At 30.0% G+C, this 19,270-nt stretch overlaps 2 protein-coding genes across 2 annotated transcripts in view; both read right to left on the reverse strand.

Annotated features, from left to right (window-relative positions):
• The window catches only part of LOC107451891 (serine/threonine-protein phosphatase PGAM5, mitochondrial), a gene marked incomplete in the record, with an annotated part of 14,481 nt that extends 8,656 nt beyond the window's left edge, over positions 1 to 5,825 (reverse strand). Inside the window, 3 exon segments of the mRNA XM_071178227.1 lie at positions 191 to 328; positions 2,119 to 2,295; positions 5,625 to 5,825. Of these exon segments, the coding sequence (XP_071034328.1) occupies positions 191 to 328; positions 2,119 to 2,295; positions 5,625 to 5,689 (380 nt within the window).
• Positions 5,826 to 14,218: 8,393 nt separating this feature from the next.
• The window catches only part of LOC107451887 (5-formyltetrahydrofolate cyclo-ligase), a 5,743-nt gene continuing 691 nt past the window's right edge, over positions 14,219 to 19,270 (reverse strand). Inside the window, exons 2-4 of the mRNA XM_043051120.2 lie at positions 16,721 to 16,860; positions 15,772 to 15,902; positions 14,219 to 14,631 (exon numbers count right to left, since the gene is read on the reverse strand). Coding sequence (XP_042907054.1) covers positions 14,411 to 14,631; positions 15,772 to 15,902; positions 16,721 to 16,860 — 492 coding nt within the window. The 3' untranslated portion in view covers positions 14,219 to 14,410. The remainder of the gene's footprint in view (positions 14,632 to 15,771; positions 15,903 to 16,720; positions 16,861 to 19,270) is intronic.

Here is a 19,270-nt window from a genome sequence, read left to right on the forward strand (position 1 = left end):
GAAAGTACCAAAAAAAAATTTTTTGNTTGATAATTATTGAATCAACTATATATCAAACCTGTTGAAAAATATGAAATATTAATTAAATGAATTTATGTTTCATATTTTAAATTACCATCTTTCAATTATCATCATGAGTAATTTAACAGCAATACTGAACAGCATAAACACACTTGAAATACCTAGTTCTGTTAATTTTCTTTCTGCATCACTCTTGGCTTTCATATTGTACTGACCATGACGAATCATAAATATGTGCCTTTTAGCTATTGGTGCTTTGCTATCAGAATCTTTTAACCTTTCTTTGTCCCCAGCTGAAGCATCTCGACTATAATAGAGGGTGAAAAAGAATGTTACACTACTGAAATAAAAAAACATTTTAAAAAAAAGAAGGAAAAAAAAAGCAAAGAACCAAAAAAAATTTTGTTTGATAGATAACATAGCACTAGAGTAAGGATGCACAACCAGCGGCCTGTGGGCCATACGTAGCCTGCCAACTGTTGATGTGCGGCCCGCAAGAGCTTCCAAACACAATTTTTTTTTTGAAAAATAGAATAAAAATTGGAATTTCTTGAATTTCTCTTCACAAAATATTGAATCTTGATATGCACTATAATAGATAAGTTTTAATTTTTACTTAAACCCTATAAATTTTCTTTAAAATACTCAGTGCAATGTATATTACTCATTAAAATAAGTATGTATGTAGTTTTTTTTTTACACATTTATTCTATGAGCAGTGTAATTTTTTTGTTTTGTTAGAGTTTATAGTATCTATATCTATAGATAGATAGATAAATCAGTTTATTAATAAAAAGGCAAGAAAAATATAAAATATTAGTTTTTTTGATTGAATGAATTTTAATAATTAAAATAATTTAGTTTTCTGAAAATATGTTATGAAGTTTATTGATGAAAATATTTATTGTTCAGAACACCAATTTTAAGATAAAAATTTTCATATTTGCCGTCAACATGCGTGCGGCCCTCTGTTAGTCAACCTGCTGTGCAAATCGCCCTTTACTCAAAAAGGTTGTGCACCCCCACACTAGAGGTATAATAATGTGCTATTGGTACAGTTGGCAAAAAAAATAAGATAGCAACCTGAATAACTTTTGTTCTAATGATCGGATTTTCACACACTAAGTGTCAATCTTAATGGCTCCTGGAGGTGACCCAAATATGCAAATTATTTAGCGCTAAATATTAAAATTATTTAAGTTACAAAATCGGACACATAAACGTACTTTGTCTGAATAAACATGTATATATTTTTATTTCAAGGCATGGAAGTACTTTCATTCTCAGTCCTTATTGTGCGAGCAACATTGGCCATATGATATCCCTGAAAGAGTGGCCAACAAATTTGCCCTACTGATACCTGAATGATGAGCGTCAATCCGGTGGGCATAGGAAATAATAAACTAACTTATAAATATTAATAATAACGCTTTATTTATCAATACGTATCTAATTTATATAAAATTAGTCACAGGAAGTTTCAAAATAAAATATTTTATTGTTGTCTTCAATTTCTGATCCTGATTAAATATTAAAACTGCTTATTGATAGATCAATTTATTGAATGCTTATTGATAGATTTGAGATCTTGGTAAACAAATAAAGTTATTATTCTTTCAAACTATTCATGAAATGATATGTTCAGTAAAAACTTTTTATCGCATAACATATATTGCCACAATTATGTTATAGCTAATTATACCTCTACTGCAACTGTGGGAAGACATTTCACATTTTCATTTAATTTAGCTGAATTGGCAACAGCTTATTTGTCCATGACTTGAACACATTATTATCAATAACAAAAATGTTTTCTTTGTTCAATTGGCAAAAAATTGCCTTATTCTTCTAGAAATTAGTTATTTTTCAACAATTTATGAATAGACTATACCAGCCTTTGTATTTTCTATATGTCTGTTTCAGCATTGAACATAACAAATATGCTACTTTTTTTAAATAATTTTTGTAGTGCTTTTTTAGTTTTAAATTAAGCAATAACATTGCTTAATTTAACTAAACAAATTTAGCAAACTAAAACAATTAAGATTAATTGTTCATAAAAAAAACTAAAAGTTGAGCCACTCAAATTGAACTTACTTGTCCCAATTATGATTCCATTTCACAGAAGGTTCAAAATTAGTTGTCCAGGAATTCTTAACTGCTGTTTTTTCAGGTTGAAAATAATTGAAAATACCAAGTACAACACCACTTCCAGCAATTGCATACATCCATTTAGATCGTTGAGTTAGAACCATAGTGACTTTAGCTAACCAACTATGAAGAAAAAAAATTACATTTTTATTTTAATTCTTTCAATTCTATAATATAAAAACAGCAATAAGCAAAAAAGAAATAAATACTAAATAAATAAATATTTTTAGAACAAATAAATTTAAAAAAAACTGATGTCTTAAAATAAAATAATTTTACCTTTTTAATGCCATAACAAGCATAAAGGATTGACATAATTATGGAAATTTTTAAATATATTACAAGATACTGGTTTAAAATGATAGATGGGCATTATTGCCCATATAAGCCAATATAGGCATTATTGCCCCCCCCCCAGTAGGTGATAAAAACTTTTAGGGGGATAAGTTTTGAGTACTTAAGTGATGTTAGAAATTTCTAGAGGATTGTTAGCAAACTATATACTAATCTCAACGGCAGCCCCTGCGGGCCAAGGCCTACTGTGCCCATCTCAGTTTTCTTGACCATGGGCTCTGAGGTGCATGAGCAGATGCTCCGGTCAGGTGGTCAGCCGAACGCGGATCCCCCAGTGTTTAGTTCCCAAGCGTGCTTGGGGATGAAAGGCTGAGTCAGCCTTGCCCGGCCCGAGGATCAAACCAAGGACCTGTGCACGACAGCGCGAGGCGCTACCGCTCAGCCACCGGGCGTCTAACAAACTATATATGAAATTTATATTTGCCCATGCCTTAAAGTACATAATTTTTTTTTTGCTATTGAAAAATTATTTAACTTTTTAACTTATTTGTTTTTGAAGCCGTAATGTTATTAAATTGTTTTCTTAAAAAAATGCATTTAATATTCATGATAAAACGAAATACTAAACTGTGATCTTAGTAGGAATTTTAAGCTTTCTTTTTTTTTTTTGTAACGAAGCTTCTGCAGCTTCTCTAAATTTCACCTAAAAGGCTAATATATCCTTTAACTTAAGCATACGTTTTTTTTTATTAATAAAAATATGTAAATATATTTTTCTAGAAATAAAAAATATATTATTCTAGAATTTTAAAATATTTTATTGCTTGCTTTTTTCCCATTTTCAAATTGAAGTATTTTCCAGTTAGTTTATTTATGTGTTTTCGCTATAGTTTAATAATTCAAAAAGATATTATCAAAATATAATTAACTTCGGATATCCTATTGTTACCTTATAAAATATAATTATCTGATTTAATTTTGAAATATGTTCTAGTCGTTATTAGTTGTACTAAAAAACATAGATGATAGATTAAAGGTTGAATTAATAACAATAATAAAATGGCATCACTAATTTCACATGTTTAATAATACAAAAAAGAAAATAATATTTAATTACGCATTTAGAATTATTAAATTCAGTACACCACTTTGCAACTGCAAAGTGGTATGCTCAATTTATTTTTCTACATACAATTAAAAATTTTAAGTATCAGTTATTTTCATTAAGATTAATATTAAAAAAATATTTTCAAAATGCATTTATTATTAGGTATAGTTTCAACAACTAAAAGGCAAGGTTGCAGAAGTGTATCATACGAAAAATATGAAACGATTTAAAGAAAGACACAAACATTTTTATTAATTATTTCTTTACTGAGATTATTGTCTAAAATTTCATTTATTTATTTTGCTTGGAGCATTTTTTTTTTTTTGGCTTATAAAGGTGACAGTGGTTAAAACAATTTTAAGCACATGCACAACAGCTGGAATAATGGGCTATTCGCAACAGCCTGAATTTATCATGCAAGAACAAAACTGGCACATGCTGCACTACTACAATTTGAATCAGATGGTGGAGGTAAATATCCAGTCTCTGCACCACATCTAAGTCACAAAAAGTAAGAACTTTTCATAGATATATTATTTTTATTTTATTTATCTTTTTCAGAGTATTTAATATAATTTGGAGTATTAAGAATTTTAGTTAATTTTGTTATCCTTCTTTAACAATGTTACATGATCAGAGGTCTGCCCAGGCCGAATTTACTCCCGTGTAGCGGTACCTTCACAAATTCAACTTTAGGAAAAACAGTAGTTTTATAAATTCAATTTTAGGAAAAATGGTAGCTTCACAAAATACTTTTTCTTAAATTTTTTTTTTGTATCCCTTAAAAAACGATAAATCCATATTTTTGTGTTAATTTTAAATATAATTTTTAATTTTTCACGTGTCTAAATTTTCACAAAATAGGTACCTCTCAGAAAAATCTAGACAGACCCCTGATGATACTTTCTATTTTTTTCATTCTCTTTCATGCTTATCAAAAATGAAGCGACAAAAAATGATAGTAATAAAGACATTTCAATATCTGAACATGTCTTTGCCAACTGAAATCCCCCCAAAAAACTGTCTGGTTCTTAAATTTGTAATAATTTAAAAGAATAAAGTGGTTTTCATTCAAATTGATGTATGTTTGCCACATTTTCCAATAGTTTTTTTTTTCTTCCTCTCAGCTTCTGCCTGGTTGTTACAAAAATTTTGTGACAATAATTATCACTGGCACTTAAGAAACTAAAAACAAATCGCAGAATCTAACAGATTATAAAAATTTTAAATTAACTCTACATACAACAACCAGGCAGTTTAGCTTGATGCTTTGAAAATTTCACTTGGCACAAACAGGTACGGAAATGGAAATATCTGCCATGTAACAAGTCTGGAATCAGGATGTGCACCGTCTTTTCAATGATGCCAGATAGTGCGAAGAGAAGAGAAGAATGATTTCTATATTGGAACCAATGACAAAAAAAAATTAGCAACTTCATTCAATCTCACTGTAACTCTTTAACACCTTGGCAATTGTAACTGACATATAGTTCAGGTAGAGATACTAAAATTTTAGCCGGAGAATAATAAAATAATAATTTCCTCGCGGCCCGTTGCCCAGAAGTTGTAAGACTTGGAGATTATTCTGCTACAGATGAAAATCTCCCCTTAATCCTGATAGAAAGAGACAAATCAGATAGATCAAGATTCGGAAATAAGCTATAGATTGATTGATTTTCCAACAGAAAATTATGAATTTGGGCACAAAATTTTTAAAACATAATAAAAATATAATTGTTAAATTAAAATTATTGGTTAAATCCTAATATACGTTACACTTTTAGAGCTGGTTTGAAAAATATCTCCTAAGTTGAAATGGTGCGTGGACGCTTGTGGCCAAGTATTGGTATCCGCGAAAACCTAGAAAATCGTTTTCTGAAATAGTTAAATATTTAACATGAAAAAAAGTACATGAATAAAATTTTATCGCATTCCCAGACATCGCTAATCTCACCAAGGAAACCGGGTAGCGTATACTAGGATTAACACAATTTATTACATTACTTCAAGCCCTTTTTCCTTATAATAAAAACATTAAAAACACGGTTACCATAAGAATTTAACAACCCGGCTTAACGCATTTTGAAATAAAATGTTCATTTCAGAACAAATCATTCATAATTACCGAATACTTCTGAGCGTTGAAAATTTCCGTCTTTTGCGTGTTGGATTAAATATTTTTTATAACCGATCACAAAACATTAACTAATACAAGCCGAACGGGCGTTAGTTAAGAAACACATCATATTAATTATTGGTTATAGCACTAATTTCAAAATTTAATAGACAATACAACTTCTGCTTATAGCTTACTTAGTGAAAGTTTTTATAAATTTAAATTAACGGGTGATAAAGCGAAAATGTTACTTTAACTTCTACTTCTTTTAAATTGGGAAGACTGTCTCAGCCAACATATTTCTAAATGTTTGGTTGCTTTATATATACTCACCACTTTGAATCTCCTACTGTTCTTTTCATTTTAAATCAAGATCACTTTTTGACCCCCATGTAATAATCGTATATGTTTTAAAGAAATTGTTATTTAACAATTTCAATCCGAGAAATTAAGTGCAAGAAAAGAGGGTTTCATAAATTATTATTTAAATCAAGAGAAGTTTTTGGAAGAGACATGTATATTCTAATAGGAAGGAACTTATATAAATAAAATTCATAAAGTTACTTTGTTAATTTAAATTATAAACCATCTAAATTTGTAATTTTATTTAATAAATAAAAAGTTCACTTTTGAGGTTCAAAGAAAGGAAAGGACAGCAAAAATATTATGAAATATAAAAAATCAACTCCTATCCCTGAAGATATGTCTTATGTTTGGAAGTACAAAACTGTTTTCTGTTTATTTTTAACATGATTTTATTAGGAATGAAAAGCAAAGCAAAATTTACTTTTAAAAGCTATATTAGAATGAATGATAAATTTTGGGGTTCATAAATTAGTTTACTAATTTTGCTTTAAATTTAATTTTACCAATTTTGATGCACAATTAGTATAACTAATTCTGAAAGTTTAGAATAACAAATGAAACTCAATATTGCTTGTGATTACAAAAAAAAAAAGGCTAATATAATTGAAGTTCTTCTAAAGTGTAGTCTGAATATGATTTTACAAAATATGAATTAATCTTAAAGAGATATAGAATAATAAGATAAATACATTTTTAAAATCAATAATGCACTGTATTTCTGTATTAAATACGCGTATTTAATACAGAAACATCCAGTACTGGATGTCCTGATAGAAAATTATATTTTATGCCCATTTTTTCAAAATTAATTTTAAAAAAATGCTCAATTGGATTGAAATCTTGATTTGCCTGAATGTAAATGCAATATTTTTCAGAGAAATTTCGGTTTATAGTCACTTTAAATTATAGCATCATCTTTTGAATATATTTCTAGAATTGTAGCCTTCCTACTGTTGAATTACAGTTATATTTCTGTAAATGTTCAATTAAAGACACGGATGTTTGCATCTGTGCCATTTTTATACCTCCAGAAGGTGATTAATTTTCAAAATTATACATGTAATCTGTTAAATAATATATATTGAATATAAGAGGTACGCAATAAACATTCAAAGGGCAATCGTAAAATGACAAAGGAGTGTGATAGATTTTCAAGGAATATTTTTTTTCGTAGCTGATATTTCATTAAGATCAATAAATCGGGGATTTCCTAAACTGTGTTTTGCAGAGATCTTCCAAGAGTTTCACAAAATTATTTGATTTTTAAAAATTTTAAACTCAATTTAAGAAATTCTAATTTTTATTTTTCCTATTCGCTAGAAAAATAAAAATAATGACCAGAAACGTAGCAAACCTAAAAGAAGCTGAAAAAAAAACTGAATATTTTACTCTTCAGAATTTACTGATGAAGTGAGTGAAAAAGGGTATCATCCACTTTGCAGACACATTCACCTTCCATCAGTCAGAACATAAAATACAACATTTAAAATTAGAAACTTTTTGGAATGACAATAATTAGTTTGTAATGCAACATCCTCTAACAGTATAGTCTTCACGCATGGGCATAATCGGGCAATGTCCGGGGCCCCAATTAATTAGGGCGCCTTTGAGAATCTTACTTTCAAAAAATTGTATTTTAAAAAGAAAAAGGAGGAAGAATTGCATTGTTTTATGAAGTTTAAAAGAAATATATTCTATTGCATACCTGCCAACTTTTACGCATTTGGCGTAAANAATGTTAAAAAAAAAAATTTGCGCTGCTGGCTCGGCTCAACCGGCCCTCAGGCCTGACCGGCCCACCGGGCATTTGCCCGGTCTGCCTACTGGCCAATCCGGGCCTGATAATGACCAGAAAAGTAGCAAACTTAAAAGAAGCTGAAAAAAAAACTAAATATTTTACTCTTCAGAATTTACTGATGAAGTGTGTGAAAAAGGGTATCATCCACATTCAGATGCATTCACCTTCCATCAGTCGTAACATAAATACAAAATTTAAAATTGGAAACTTTTTGGAATGACAATAATTAGTTTGTTAATGTTTGTAATGCAACATCCTCTAACAGTGTCGTCTTCACGCATGGGCATAACCGGGCAATGTTCAGGGCCCCAAATAATTAGGGCACCTTTGAGAATCTTACTTTCAAAAAATTGTATTTTAAAAAGAAAAAGGAGGAAGAATTGCGTTGTTTTATAAAGTTTAAAAGAAATATATTCTATTGAGTAAATGGAAGGAATAAAATATATTCGATTGGATAAATCTATTCTAATGAATGTAATTTTTATAATACATTAATTATATTATGCAAGTACAGTACTAATAAATTACATAAGTATTAAAGTGAAAGTAAATTATTTCATGTCTCATGATCTTACGTACATTAGTTTAATGTAGAGTTGGGTGGTTTAAAAATATGTGGTTAAGCATCATATAACTGAATAATTTTATGTACATAAATTTTTTGTAGCTGAATTTTAAACAGTATGATATGTTATATGGGCACAAAACATTTTTGTGCCCCGGGTTACTGCATGCCATGAAGACGGCCTTGACCCCTAACAAAGAGTACTGTAATCCAGAGCAATACATTTTATATGTTGTAGTGAATCTACCACTACAAACATATAATTCAAATTCACTAGTATATAAGACATGTTAACTCGATTCTATGGTGGGGTTCCTTTTTTATACATGAAGGTTGATATTGTTGACATTCCCAGTAACTACTCTCCCCACATTGGTGACCCGGACGTGATGTGAACATGTCTACCTGGACAGAAACTTCCAATTCGATCTGAACACGCCTACTTCGATGGATGATCCACATAGAACAGTTGAGTTGCTACTTGTGACTGCGACATTACCCGACTCCTCACGCTGTTGCTTCTCATTCTCTCTCACACGCAACGTATACACTCGCTGCTAAAAGCAACACAGGAGCGACCATGACCGTGAACTTAATATAGCTCTCACGATCAGCACTAAAAAAGTACGGTGATCTTAATACAGCTGTCCCGGCTTCTCACAAAACAGCAATGAATCAACCATACCATCCATTCATCGAATTCTATCACAGATATATTTCTGAAGGGGGGGGGGTACTGTAGTGTAACTACCACTACGAACATATAATTTCAATTCACTAGTACATAAGGTATGTTAATTCGATTCTATGGTAGGGTTCCTTTTTTATACATGAAGGTTGATATTGTTGACATTCCCAGTAACTACTCTCCCCACATTGGTGACCCGGACGTGATGTGACCATGCCTACCTCGACAGAAACTTCCAATTCAATCTGAACACGCCTACTTCGATGGATGGTCCACATAGAACAGTTGAGTTGCTACTTGTGACTGCGACATTATCCGACTCCTCACGCTGTTGCTTCTCATTCTCTCTCACACGCAACGTATACACTCGACTGCTAAAAGCAACACAGGAGCGACCATGACTGTGAACTTAATATAGCTCTCACGATCAGCACTCAAGAGGTACGGCGATCTTAAAACAGCTCTCCCGGCTTCTCACAAAACAGCAATGAATCAACTATACTATCCATTCATCGAATTATATAACAGATATATTTCTGGAGGGGGGGGTACTGTAGTGTATCTACCACTACGAACATATAATTTTTTCAATTCACTAGTATATAAGGCATGTTAACTCGATTCAATAATGGGGTACCTTTTCATAGATGACGGTCGACATGGTCGAATACTCCTCTCCCGACATTGGCGACTCGGATGTGATGTTTACCTTGACAGAAACTCCCAATTCGATGGTGGGGTTCCTTTTCATAGATGAAAGTTGACAATAACTACTATAATAATTGTCGATAACTACTAGCCTCACAAATGTTGTTAAGAAAATATATGATTGGAGTGATTCCACATTAGACGGACTACTAGAGCTTATCATTTTACTCATGATTTTTTTGAATATTTTTTTTCTCCAATGCCCACCTGTCTTAACATCCATCAATTCAGGCATTTACAGGGCGATTTTGCTGGCTTCTCTTTCAGGGGCACCATATTAAGTGGGCCAACGTCGCTCCCACAGTAAGGACAGATAGTACAGAGAAGGAAAGAGCATCCATGCCTTGCCCGGGATTCGAACCCAGAACCTTTCTGATGCAAGGACAGTTCCCAGTCCCCTACACAGGTTGGTCGGCTTTTTGAAGAATATGAATAAATAATTTTTATACATGAAAATATTTTTGAAATTTAAATTATTATTTTTTTTAGTTTAAAGAAGTCTAACTAAGGATTTTTCCCACACTATATTAAATATTTGGCAGGAAAAAATAATTTTAAAGCTTCATACATTAGAAAGGCTAATTTTATGTTGCTCGAAAAAAAAAAAAAAAACAAGTAAAACTTCTTGAGTTCATAAACCAGTTGAAATAGTTACTGCTTCAGTCAAAATTCAGCACTGAAATAGTAGAATAACATGAATTCTAAATATTTTCACGCACATAAAATGTTTGTTTGTTTAGAAATAGGGTAGTGGGATAAAACACCGAGAAATAAGGCCTTCGAGATCACCAACAGTTGACCGCAACTGATTAGTCGCCTCTTTTAAATATTTGTCATTGAACAACAGCATCGTTTGTCCGTCGATTATGCTATTCTTTAAATCTATTATTATAGTATAAATTTTAAGCATGCCAAATGTATGTGTTGTACCGAAATGTAAAGGTAATTATAAAACTGGGCTTGAAGTTTTAATTGACAAATTCCCCTAAAACAGAGAAATTAGGCAAGAATGAATGTATTTGTGGAGAGAGTTGAAATCGACAACGACAACCTTCATTTATCCAAAGGTTGAATCAAGTTAGCTTGCCTCACACACTAGTGAATTGGTGTTTAATAATCGTAGTACGCCACAATACTTCACCAACAGAATTTATCAGGGATAGAATTCGATAAACGGATGTCACAAGTTGTCGTATTTGCGAAAGACCGGGTGAGCTGTATTAAGTTCACCGGACTTTGAGCGCTTGTGTCGAGAGCTGCGTTAAGTTCACCGTTCTGTGTGTAGTCTCTCCTGTGTTGCTATTAGCAATCAAGTATGTGCAGGATCCCGTTGAGTAAATGAGTCTGAGAAGCAATAGCACGATGACGCAGTCACAAATAGCAAGTGAACTGTTCAATATGGACCATCCATCGATGTGGGCCCTACTTCCGATGCAAGCGCGTTCATATCACGTCTTTAGGTCACCAATGTAGGGAAAGTAGTTATCGACAATGCCAATCTTTATCTATCAAAAGGTACCTTAAGATTGAATCAAGTTAGCATGTTTTATATGCTAGTGAATTGATGTTTAATAATCATAGCGCGCCACACATTCAATTGAACGCGACATTTATCAAGCAGCAGCTGATAATAGCAAGTACCTGCCACTGCCCGCTTTGAGAAAATATCTTTTTTCTCTGGGGTTAGAATTAATAGCAACTGCACAAGAAAGGATTAATTTTCAAAGCGATAAACAAGGTTTAAAAATTAAATATGCGTAAATATATGGAGGAACACACAAAACAAAATTTAGTTATTTATTTATATTTATTCATTTTTAAACTTTTTCAGCATTCAATGCCGATAACTTACCACGAGGGAGACAAATCAACAATTAAGGAGTTAGGAAAGCAGGGGAGGAGCAATGGAAGAAGTGTTGTCATGTAGGATGCGGTATTTGAAATTTGCAAAAAGTTTCACAGAAAATAGAGTAAAAAAGGCTAGAGCAAATTAACTAACTTCCAACCAAGCTTCTACAAAAGACGGAGTAGGGCAACACACCTTTATATTTTCTAAACAACAAGAAAAAGAAATAGTAGATAACATGTTGAAGTTAAAAAGCAGGCTTTTTGGTTTAACTTTAATTGATGTTTGGAGACTAGCATATCAATTTGCAGCCAAAAATAAGTTAAAGCACAAGTTAAATTATGAAACGAAAATGGACGGAAAAGATTGGTTACATGGTTTTCAAAACAGACATAAGAACAAGGTTTCGCAGCTATTTCCAGAAAAAAACTTCAATATCAAGAGACCTGGGTTTCAACAAATGAGCTGTTGAGAAATATTTTTGATTTCTTAGAGGGTTTGAAAGAAATTCTTTTTTCTCCGTGCGATGTATATAATGTTGATGAGACAGAAATAATCACTGTTTTAATAAGACATCAAAACTACTTGCCTTTTGGGTGTATTAGTAACTGCTGAAACATGTGTGAGGGCAGCCTTGCACTACATGCCAACAATGTTCTTTTCCCCTCGAAAAGCAGAAAGCCCTGCGCTTATTAATGATGCACCACCAGGTAGCTTTATGCAATATCACCCTTCTAGATGGATAGAGACAGAAAGATATTGATTCTAAAAGTTTATGCAATTTTCTAAGCCATCAGTTAGGAAATCAGTTTTCTTGATTTCAGACGGCCCTGCCACCCATGCAAAGAGCCTCGATCTGATCAACACAGCCTGAGAAAACAATGTAATTTTCTTGTGCTTGCCCATTGATTGTTTCCATAGGTTTCAGCAGTTAGACATGATTTCTTTTAATGAGTACTTATTACCTTTAAGATGTATGCCACTGGTTTGCAAAACATTCTGGAATGGTTGTCACTATTCAACAAGTTGCCAAATGTAAATTAATTTTGTTTTCAGCAGGAATGCAGACAGCAATAAATGATTTCAAGCAAAAACAGGAATTTATCTACTAAACTAAAATATTTTCCAGATCATTTGCTTGCTCCTTCAATAGCCAGAACTCGGGCCTTTTCTTCCAGACCTTTACAGAAGAGAATCTAGCATCTGGAGTTCCTACGGAAGCACAAAGTCAGTACCTCAGACTAAGTCTGGGCATTCCTTAAACTTGGCAATGTTTGGTACATCACCCAAAGATGTATTGAAAGGGTAAATCTGTCATTTAACATCATCCCCATCTTAAGCCGGTTTGCCATTTCGGATGAAAGAAAAGAACATGAAAAAGATATGCTACCAAGAAAGAGAGAGTTTGTATATAGTGCCTCTAAAAACCAAAAAAGGAATATCATAAATCTAAATGACCAAAAAGAGAAGTGAATGTGTGACAGAGATGTCGAATATTAAATAATTTTGTATTAATAATTTGTGAAACGTAATATTTTTTTTATTTGAAACATGTATTGGACACTAATTTTGTTTTTGAAATATTATTTGCTTGGTAAACTATTGGGTTTGCATAGATTAATCTATGCTTTGTAATTAGTGAATTTTGTATAATTGTTTTGCCTGATAAAATATTGGGCGTGAGTTAATTTATGTCTGTCCTTTATTTAAGGAAAAAATAGGTATTTGTTTTGAATCAATAAAGGTAATCTATATATCTTGCTAAGAAGTATTCAAGAGTAATTAGCATAAATTGTTAATATTTTGAGAACACATATATCAGATTTAATCATTAATTTTTTTTTTGTATTCATTAATTCATTGCTGAAGAATAATCCTGACTCTTTCATTGAAAAAACAAAAAACAAAAAAAAAAACAGAATCTTAACTTTAAATTGATTTTAAAATTTAAATTATTTTAAGTCAAACAATATTTATGACCTAATCAAACATTTGATGTCAGTTGAAAATTTGTAAAATATTTTTAAAAAAATATATTATTACCGCATTGTTATTTAATTATTATTAATTAAACTATTTTCAAATCTTAAGTTATAGCAGCCAAGAGGAGTAAAACCGGGTGATTAGACTTTTTCAAGATGCAATGACTGTCATATAATGATATGTTTGCATTAATATTTACTTTGTTAATAAAAAAAAATAGGGTTTATAAAACACTTTAGGTTCAAAAGCATTGAAGACAAGAGGACTCAAATAAGGATGCTAATAATAAATAGTTACTTTAGCAAACTTTTTTTATAAGGATGCTTATAGTAAATAGTTTAAGAAAAAATAAGATTCACAAAACACAGGTTCGATCCACAAAATGCAGGTTCAAGATTATTGAAAATGAAATCACTAGATATATTAACGCTTATAATAGATATACACTTTGAATTAAACAAGTAAGCATATTGAACGATTTGAGTTTCATAGAAAAAATTTCTATTTTAAAGGGTTCCTTGGCGCAAGAAGATAGGGAACTGCAGCATTAAATCAACTACAATAAATTAGAAAATTCAGATATAATTAATTATTTTATCAAGTCAATAGTAGTAAGTTACAAAAATATAAAAGCTCATTCAAATATAAAAAAAGAATAGTTGGCATAACAAATAAATTTTTCGAAATTCAACAAGGCACATCCAAATTAAATTGGTTGAAAAACATCTCTTTTTAAGAGTTAGCTGAGTAGATTAAAGCCACACAACTAGTCAGGGTAAATTACTTCATCCACCATAAAATCGTGCACATCCACTGGTATACTATGAAGAATCTGTTCTTTGAATGCAAGCCCAATTGTGTAAGGCCTGCCATGGGGATCATGAGAACAATTCTGCACATAAACATCGTAGTAACCTTTACCGCCTCCAAGTCGATGACCTCTTTTAGTAAATGCCAAGCCAGGCACTATCATTAAATCTAAGCCACCTGCAATGAAACTTGCTGGGTTAAAAAAAATCTATAATCCATACAGACATGTCCTGACTGATTCATCATTGTATAGCCTAAATTACTAAAGATAGAAACATGAATTTTCAACAATGAGTTAATGTGATGACGTAGGTATCCACTAAGGAAGGATTCAGACATGTGATCCCATCATAATAATAAATACTGAATTGGGGAAAAGATTCCTATTTATCAGCATATTTTGAGATATGCACACTTACACAAATATATATATATATATATATATAGATATAGATATATATATATATAAATGCAACCAGGTTCATAATACATAAAACATCATGAAATTTTAAATCCATTGCTCGCCTTTAGTAATTAAAATATTTAATGTGCTTTTACATAATCATAATCATTAAAATATTTAATTTTTTTTTTAAATTAAGTATAATTTGTGTAAATTCAATCAGTTAGGATATTTGCTTATTCAAATCCAGGCATTTCCTGGCCATCTTGGTTAATCGAAAGTCTAAAGAACATATTACTAATTTAAGTTTACAAATAATAAGATAAGTAAAAAAATCTATTTTGATTGCACCTATCCTAATTATAGAAAATTTATACAGAAAAAATAAAGCAGTAAAGAATTTCCCAAGGGATAGTTGGAATAAGTGCTACTGGTTGATTCAAATTTAACTTTTAGCATGTCCAGTAAATCTTTAATAGAATTAAAGAGATCTTCTAAGCCCCATACTCTTAATATACTTAAACTCTTAATATACTTAACTTTGATCAAAAAATAATTATAAAAATTCAAATAAAATTCATTTCAAAAACATGTTTACTCAAAATGTAATAAATAAAGTTTTTTTAATTGGCAAATACATTATTAAATCTTTGACTTTGTTATTTATTTGAAAGAGATGTAATTATGAATTTCGTCTGTAGCGACTTGATTTGACACACTATGATTTGCATTTGACCATTAAAATTAAATATGTTTTTTCTGACAGAGAAGAATACACACGTTTTATAGTATTAATTAAGTTTCTCAACTTTATTTGCATGTTCTGGGGCTATTCTTGTAGCACATTTTAATGCAAAGATTATTTATAATTAAATCTAATCATTTAGAAAGAAAGTCAGACAAAACCTTCTTACCGGTAGTATGAGCATCCTCTCGTTTCAAATCTTCCTCGGTAGGTGGCAGAATTTCCCAATTATCAGCAACCAACTTAGCATAATCTTCTAATGAATGTATCTTCAACATGGCCATATCATGACTATTAGGTCTAAGAAAATGAAAAAAATAAATTAAATTATTCTGAAATATTTGAGATGTTATACTTGCAAACATTTTCACTTTCTGGAATGATTTTCCCAAGTGGTAGTAAAATTATTATTCAGTTACTGCTATAGGCATAATATAATATCTGAAATGATTTATTTTCACATAAAAAATACAGTCAAACCCCGGTATAGAGAACCTTCAAGGGACTGAAATTTCGGTTCACTATAATCGGGAGCTCACTATATCCGTACGGCAAACAATTTTAACCAATTTTTCGGAACTTTTCCCCTCTATTACATATTATTTAAATAAATGGCCAATAAAACGAAATATAAAAAAAAACAATATCCTATAGTAATAAAAAAACACGTTAACTTTTATTTTTTATAACTGTCCGTCTTGCGTACAAAAAAATTAGGGATTCCCTCTATTTAGGGATGGGAAACTTAGATAGAAGAAGCAATCAAGAAAAAATGCTTATGGCTGCATTCCGCTCAATAGATGGTTTTTAAAATCGGTAAATGTATTTTATGTAGAAATTTCAAAATTACCAAAAAATGAAGAAAACAAAATCAGTCGAAGACAGGAAAAAGTTCATAATATCCAATTTCCTCTATTCTTTTGGTTCACTATATAAACAAAAAATAATATTACATGCGTATAGCAAGACACGGGAGCGAATATTTCGTTCGCTACATCCAGGTATTCACTATAAACCATTGTTCACTATTGTGGGGTTCGACTGTAGTTCAAAAAATGCAAAACTCCCGGATATAAAAACAAAATTCGATCAATACTTTATTTTAAATACATACTTACGTAAATTTTGGCACAAAACACTCTTTATCTTGTTCCAATAACTGCTCTAATATTCCAACAGTCTGAACTCGAATTTCATCATGAATACTAAGGTAGATGGATACTCTATGTGAGTTTTTGAAGCGAGAGTTAGCAAGAACCTATAAAATAATATTTACTTTAATATAAATTTTATACAATATTAACTTCATCCCAGCAAATTTTAACATGATAATAGTTGCATAACCAGGGGTCTGTCCAGGCCGAATTTACTACCGTTTAGGGGTACCTTCACAAATTCAACTTTAGGAAAAACGGTAGTTTCACAAATTAAATTTTGGAAAAACGGTAGTTTCACAAAATACTTTTTCTTAAAATTTCATTTTTGTATCCCTTAAGAAACGATAAATCCATATTTTTGTGTTGATTTCTTAATATAATTTTTAATTTTTCACAAATTACGTCTAAATTTTCACAAAATAGGTACCTGTCAGAAAAACCTAGACAGACCCCTGATAACACTAATTTCATCTCATTAAACTTTGCATAAAATTAATGATTACCAACACAAGATGAAAAAAAATGCAGAAAATTTTATGCTATAAAAATCAATACAATAAAAATATTATGACAATTACTGACAGGAGATAGAACATTTCTGAGTACGGAAACAAATGGATTGTTATAATCAATAAAAGAAATAAAATACAAAAACTAAAGTACAATAACTGCATTATAAATTTAAATTCATTGCAATATTTTACATTTGGCTTTCACTAAATTGATGATTTGTTGTTGTTCCTTATCCTCCAACTGTCTGACTGAGTTAAATAATTGAGATAATTACTTAACTCAATTTCAATTCAAATTATTAAATTCATAATTTTGAATAGTGAAAGAGAGTCATGGAAAATTCTCAAATTTTGAAATAGGTTAGACTGGTTAACATATTACTTGATGACAAGAAAATAAATATTTTTAAATTAAAATAAAAATAGAAAAAAAGCATCTTAATTTTTTTAAATTTACTTTTTATTTCAAGTTCAGCTCATTACTTAGTAGTACTAACTACTTATTCTTTTAAGCAAGTAATAAATTAAATAGAAAAAATCTAATTTAAAAAGTATTTTTCAATAACCCACCTTCTCAACATTTAAGAAAATATCTAAAACATTAAAACTGGGAGAAATTGGCAAACTTTAGTAGAGTAAGCAGCTATGAATTTGATACCATAAAATACCAAATAAATATGCTTTTTGAGGAGAGTGGATAAACAGCAATTGTTAAATAATGATTCTACAATCAGTAAAATTACTTTTTTGACATAATATTCATGCTAAAAACATTAATATTCATAATGACAGGAAATATGTATAAAATGTACAAAACCAAATAATTAAATGAAATAGATTTTAGAAATAAAATTACAAAAACAGATTAAATTAAGAAAAACAAAATCTAAATAGGAGATTAAAAATATTTATTAAAAATTTATATTGTATAAAAACAATATAAATTTAATTAATAAATATTGTATAAATTTATATGATAAAAATATATGAAATGCATAAAACCTAATTGTTAAATTAAATAGATTTTAAAAATAAAATTACAAAAACAGATTTCTGATATTTATTTTAACTTTTAAAAACTGCCATTATTACTTGTTTTTTTTATCAAAAATGTCAACACAATTCCAACAAATGCAATCAATATATAAATACAAGTAACAAAAATGAAATTTAGAAAACATAATCGAAATATGAAGTTAAACATATTTATTATAAATTTATATTGAAATCTTGACCCTACCAGATTTGTTACTACATTTGTCAAAAGTAACAAATAAAGACACTACATTCTTCAGTATTAAAATTTGATAATATAAAATTTTTAACTGAGTTTTTTCTCTCTTCATAAAATGACTGAATTCCCTAAAAGTTAGAAATAATTACTCTTGCAGGTAACGGCTTAGAAGTAGACGGCTCCCAAAGTTTAATTTTGAACTATTGAGTTTCACAATTTTTGTTACCAATATAAAAAAAAATTGATGCAAAAAAAAATTATTAAAATAAATTTTTCGATTATGTCACATTTGTATTCATAGAAAATAGGATTTTTTAAATACATAAGATCAAGAATAACAGGACAAAATAATTTTTTGTCAGGAAAATCAAGACAACTAGGAACTCTGGATTACAACAAACAAAACGTCCTTTGCTTTTAAAACTGCTTTCAAGAAACCTTTTTAATAAAAAATGAATTTTAAGAAATTATTAATGCCATCATTTTCATAAATAAAAATACAAGATAACATAAAACATATTTAAAAGTAAAATTACTAAAAGTTCTGATTCCTTTAAATCTTTTCCTATTTATTTAATATTATATATCTCTTTTTTTTTTATTTCTTCGATTAAGCTGTATTCAAATCAACCTAATGTTATAATTTGAATTTTATGCAGCTAAACAACATTCAAATTTTCAAAATTAGCTGTAACTAAAAAAATCATAACTAAAAAAATATTTTCAATTCAATAATGATATAAAGCGTAATATATATTTATATAT

This window comes from Parasteatoda tepidariorum, chromosome 3, assembly GCF_043381705.1.
Source record: "Parasteatoda tepidariorum isolate YZ-2023 chromosome 3, CAS_Ptep_4.0, whole genome shotgun sequence".
Taxonomy (NCBI): Eukaryota; Metazoa; Arthropoda; class Arachnida; order Araneae; family Theridiidae; genus Parasteatoda; species Parasteatoda tepidariorum.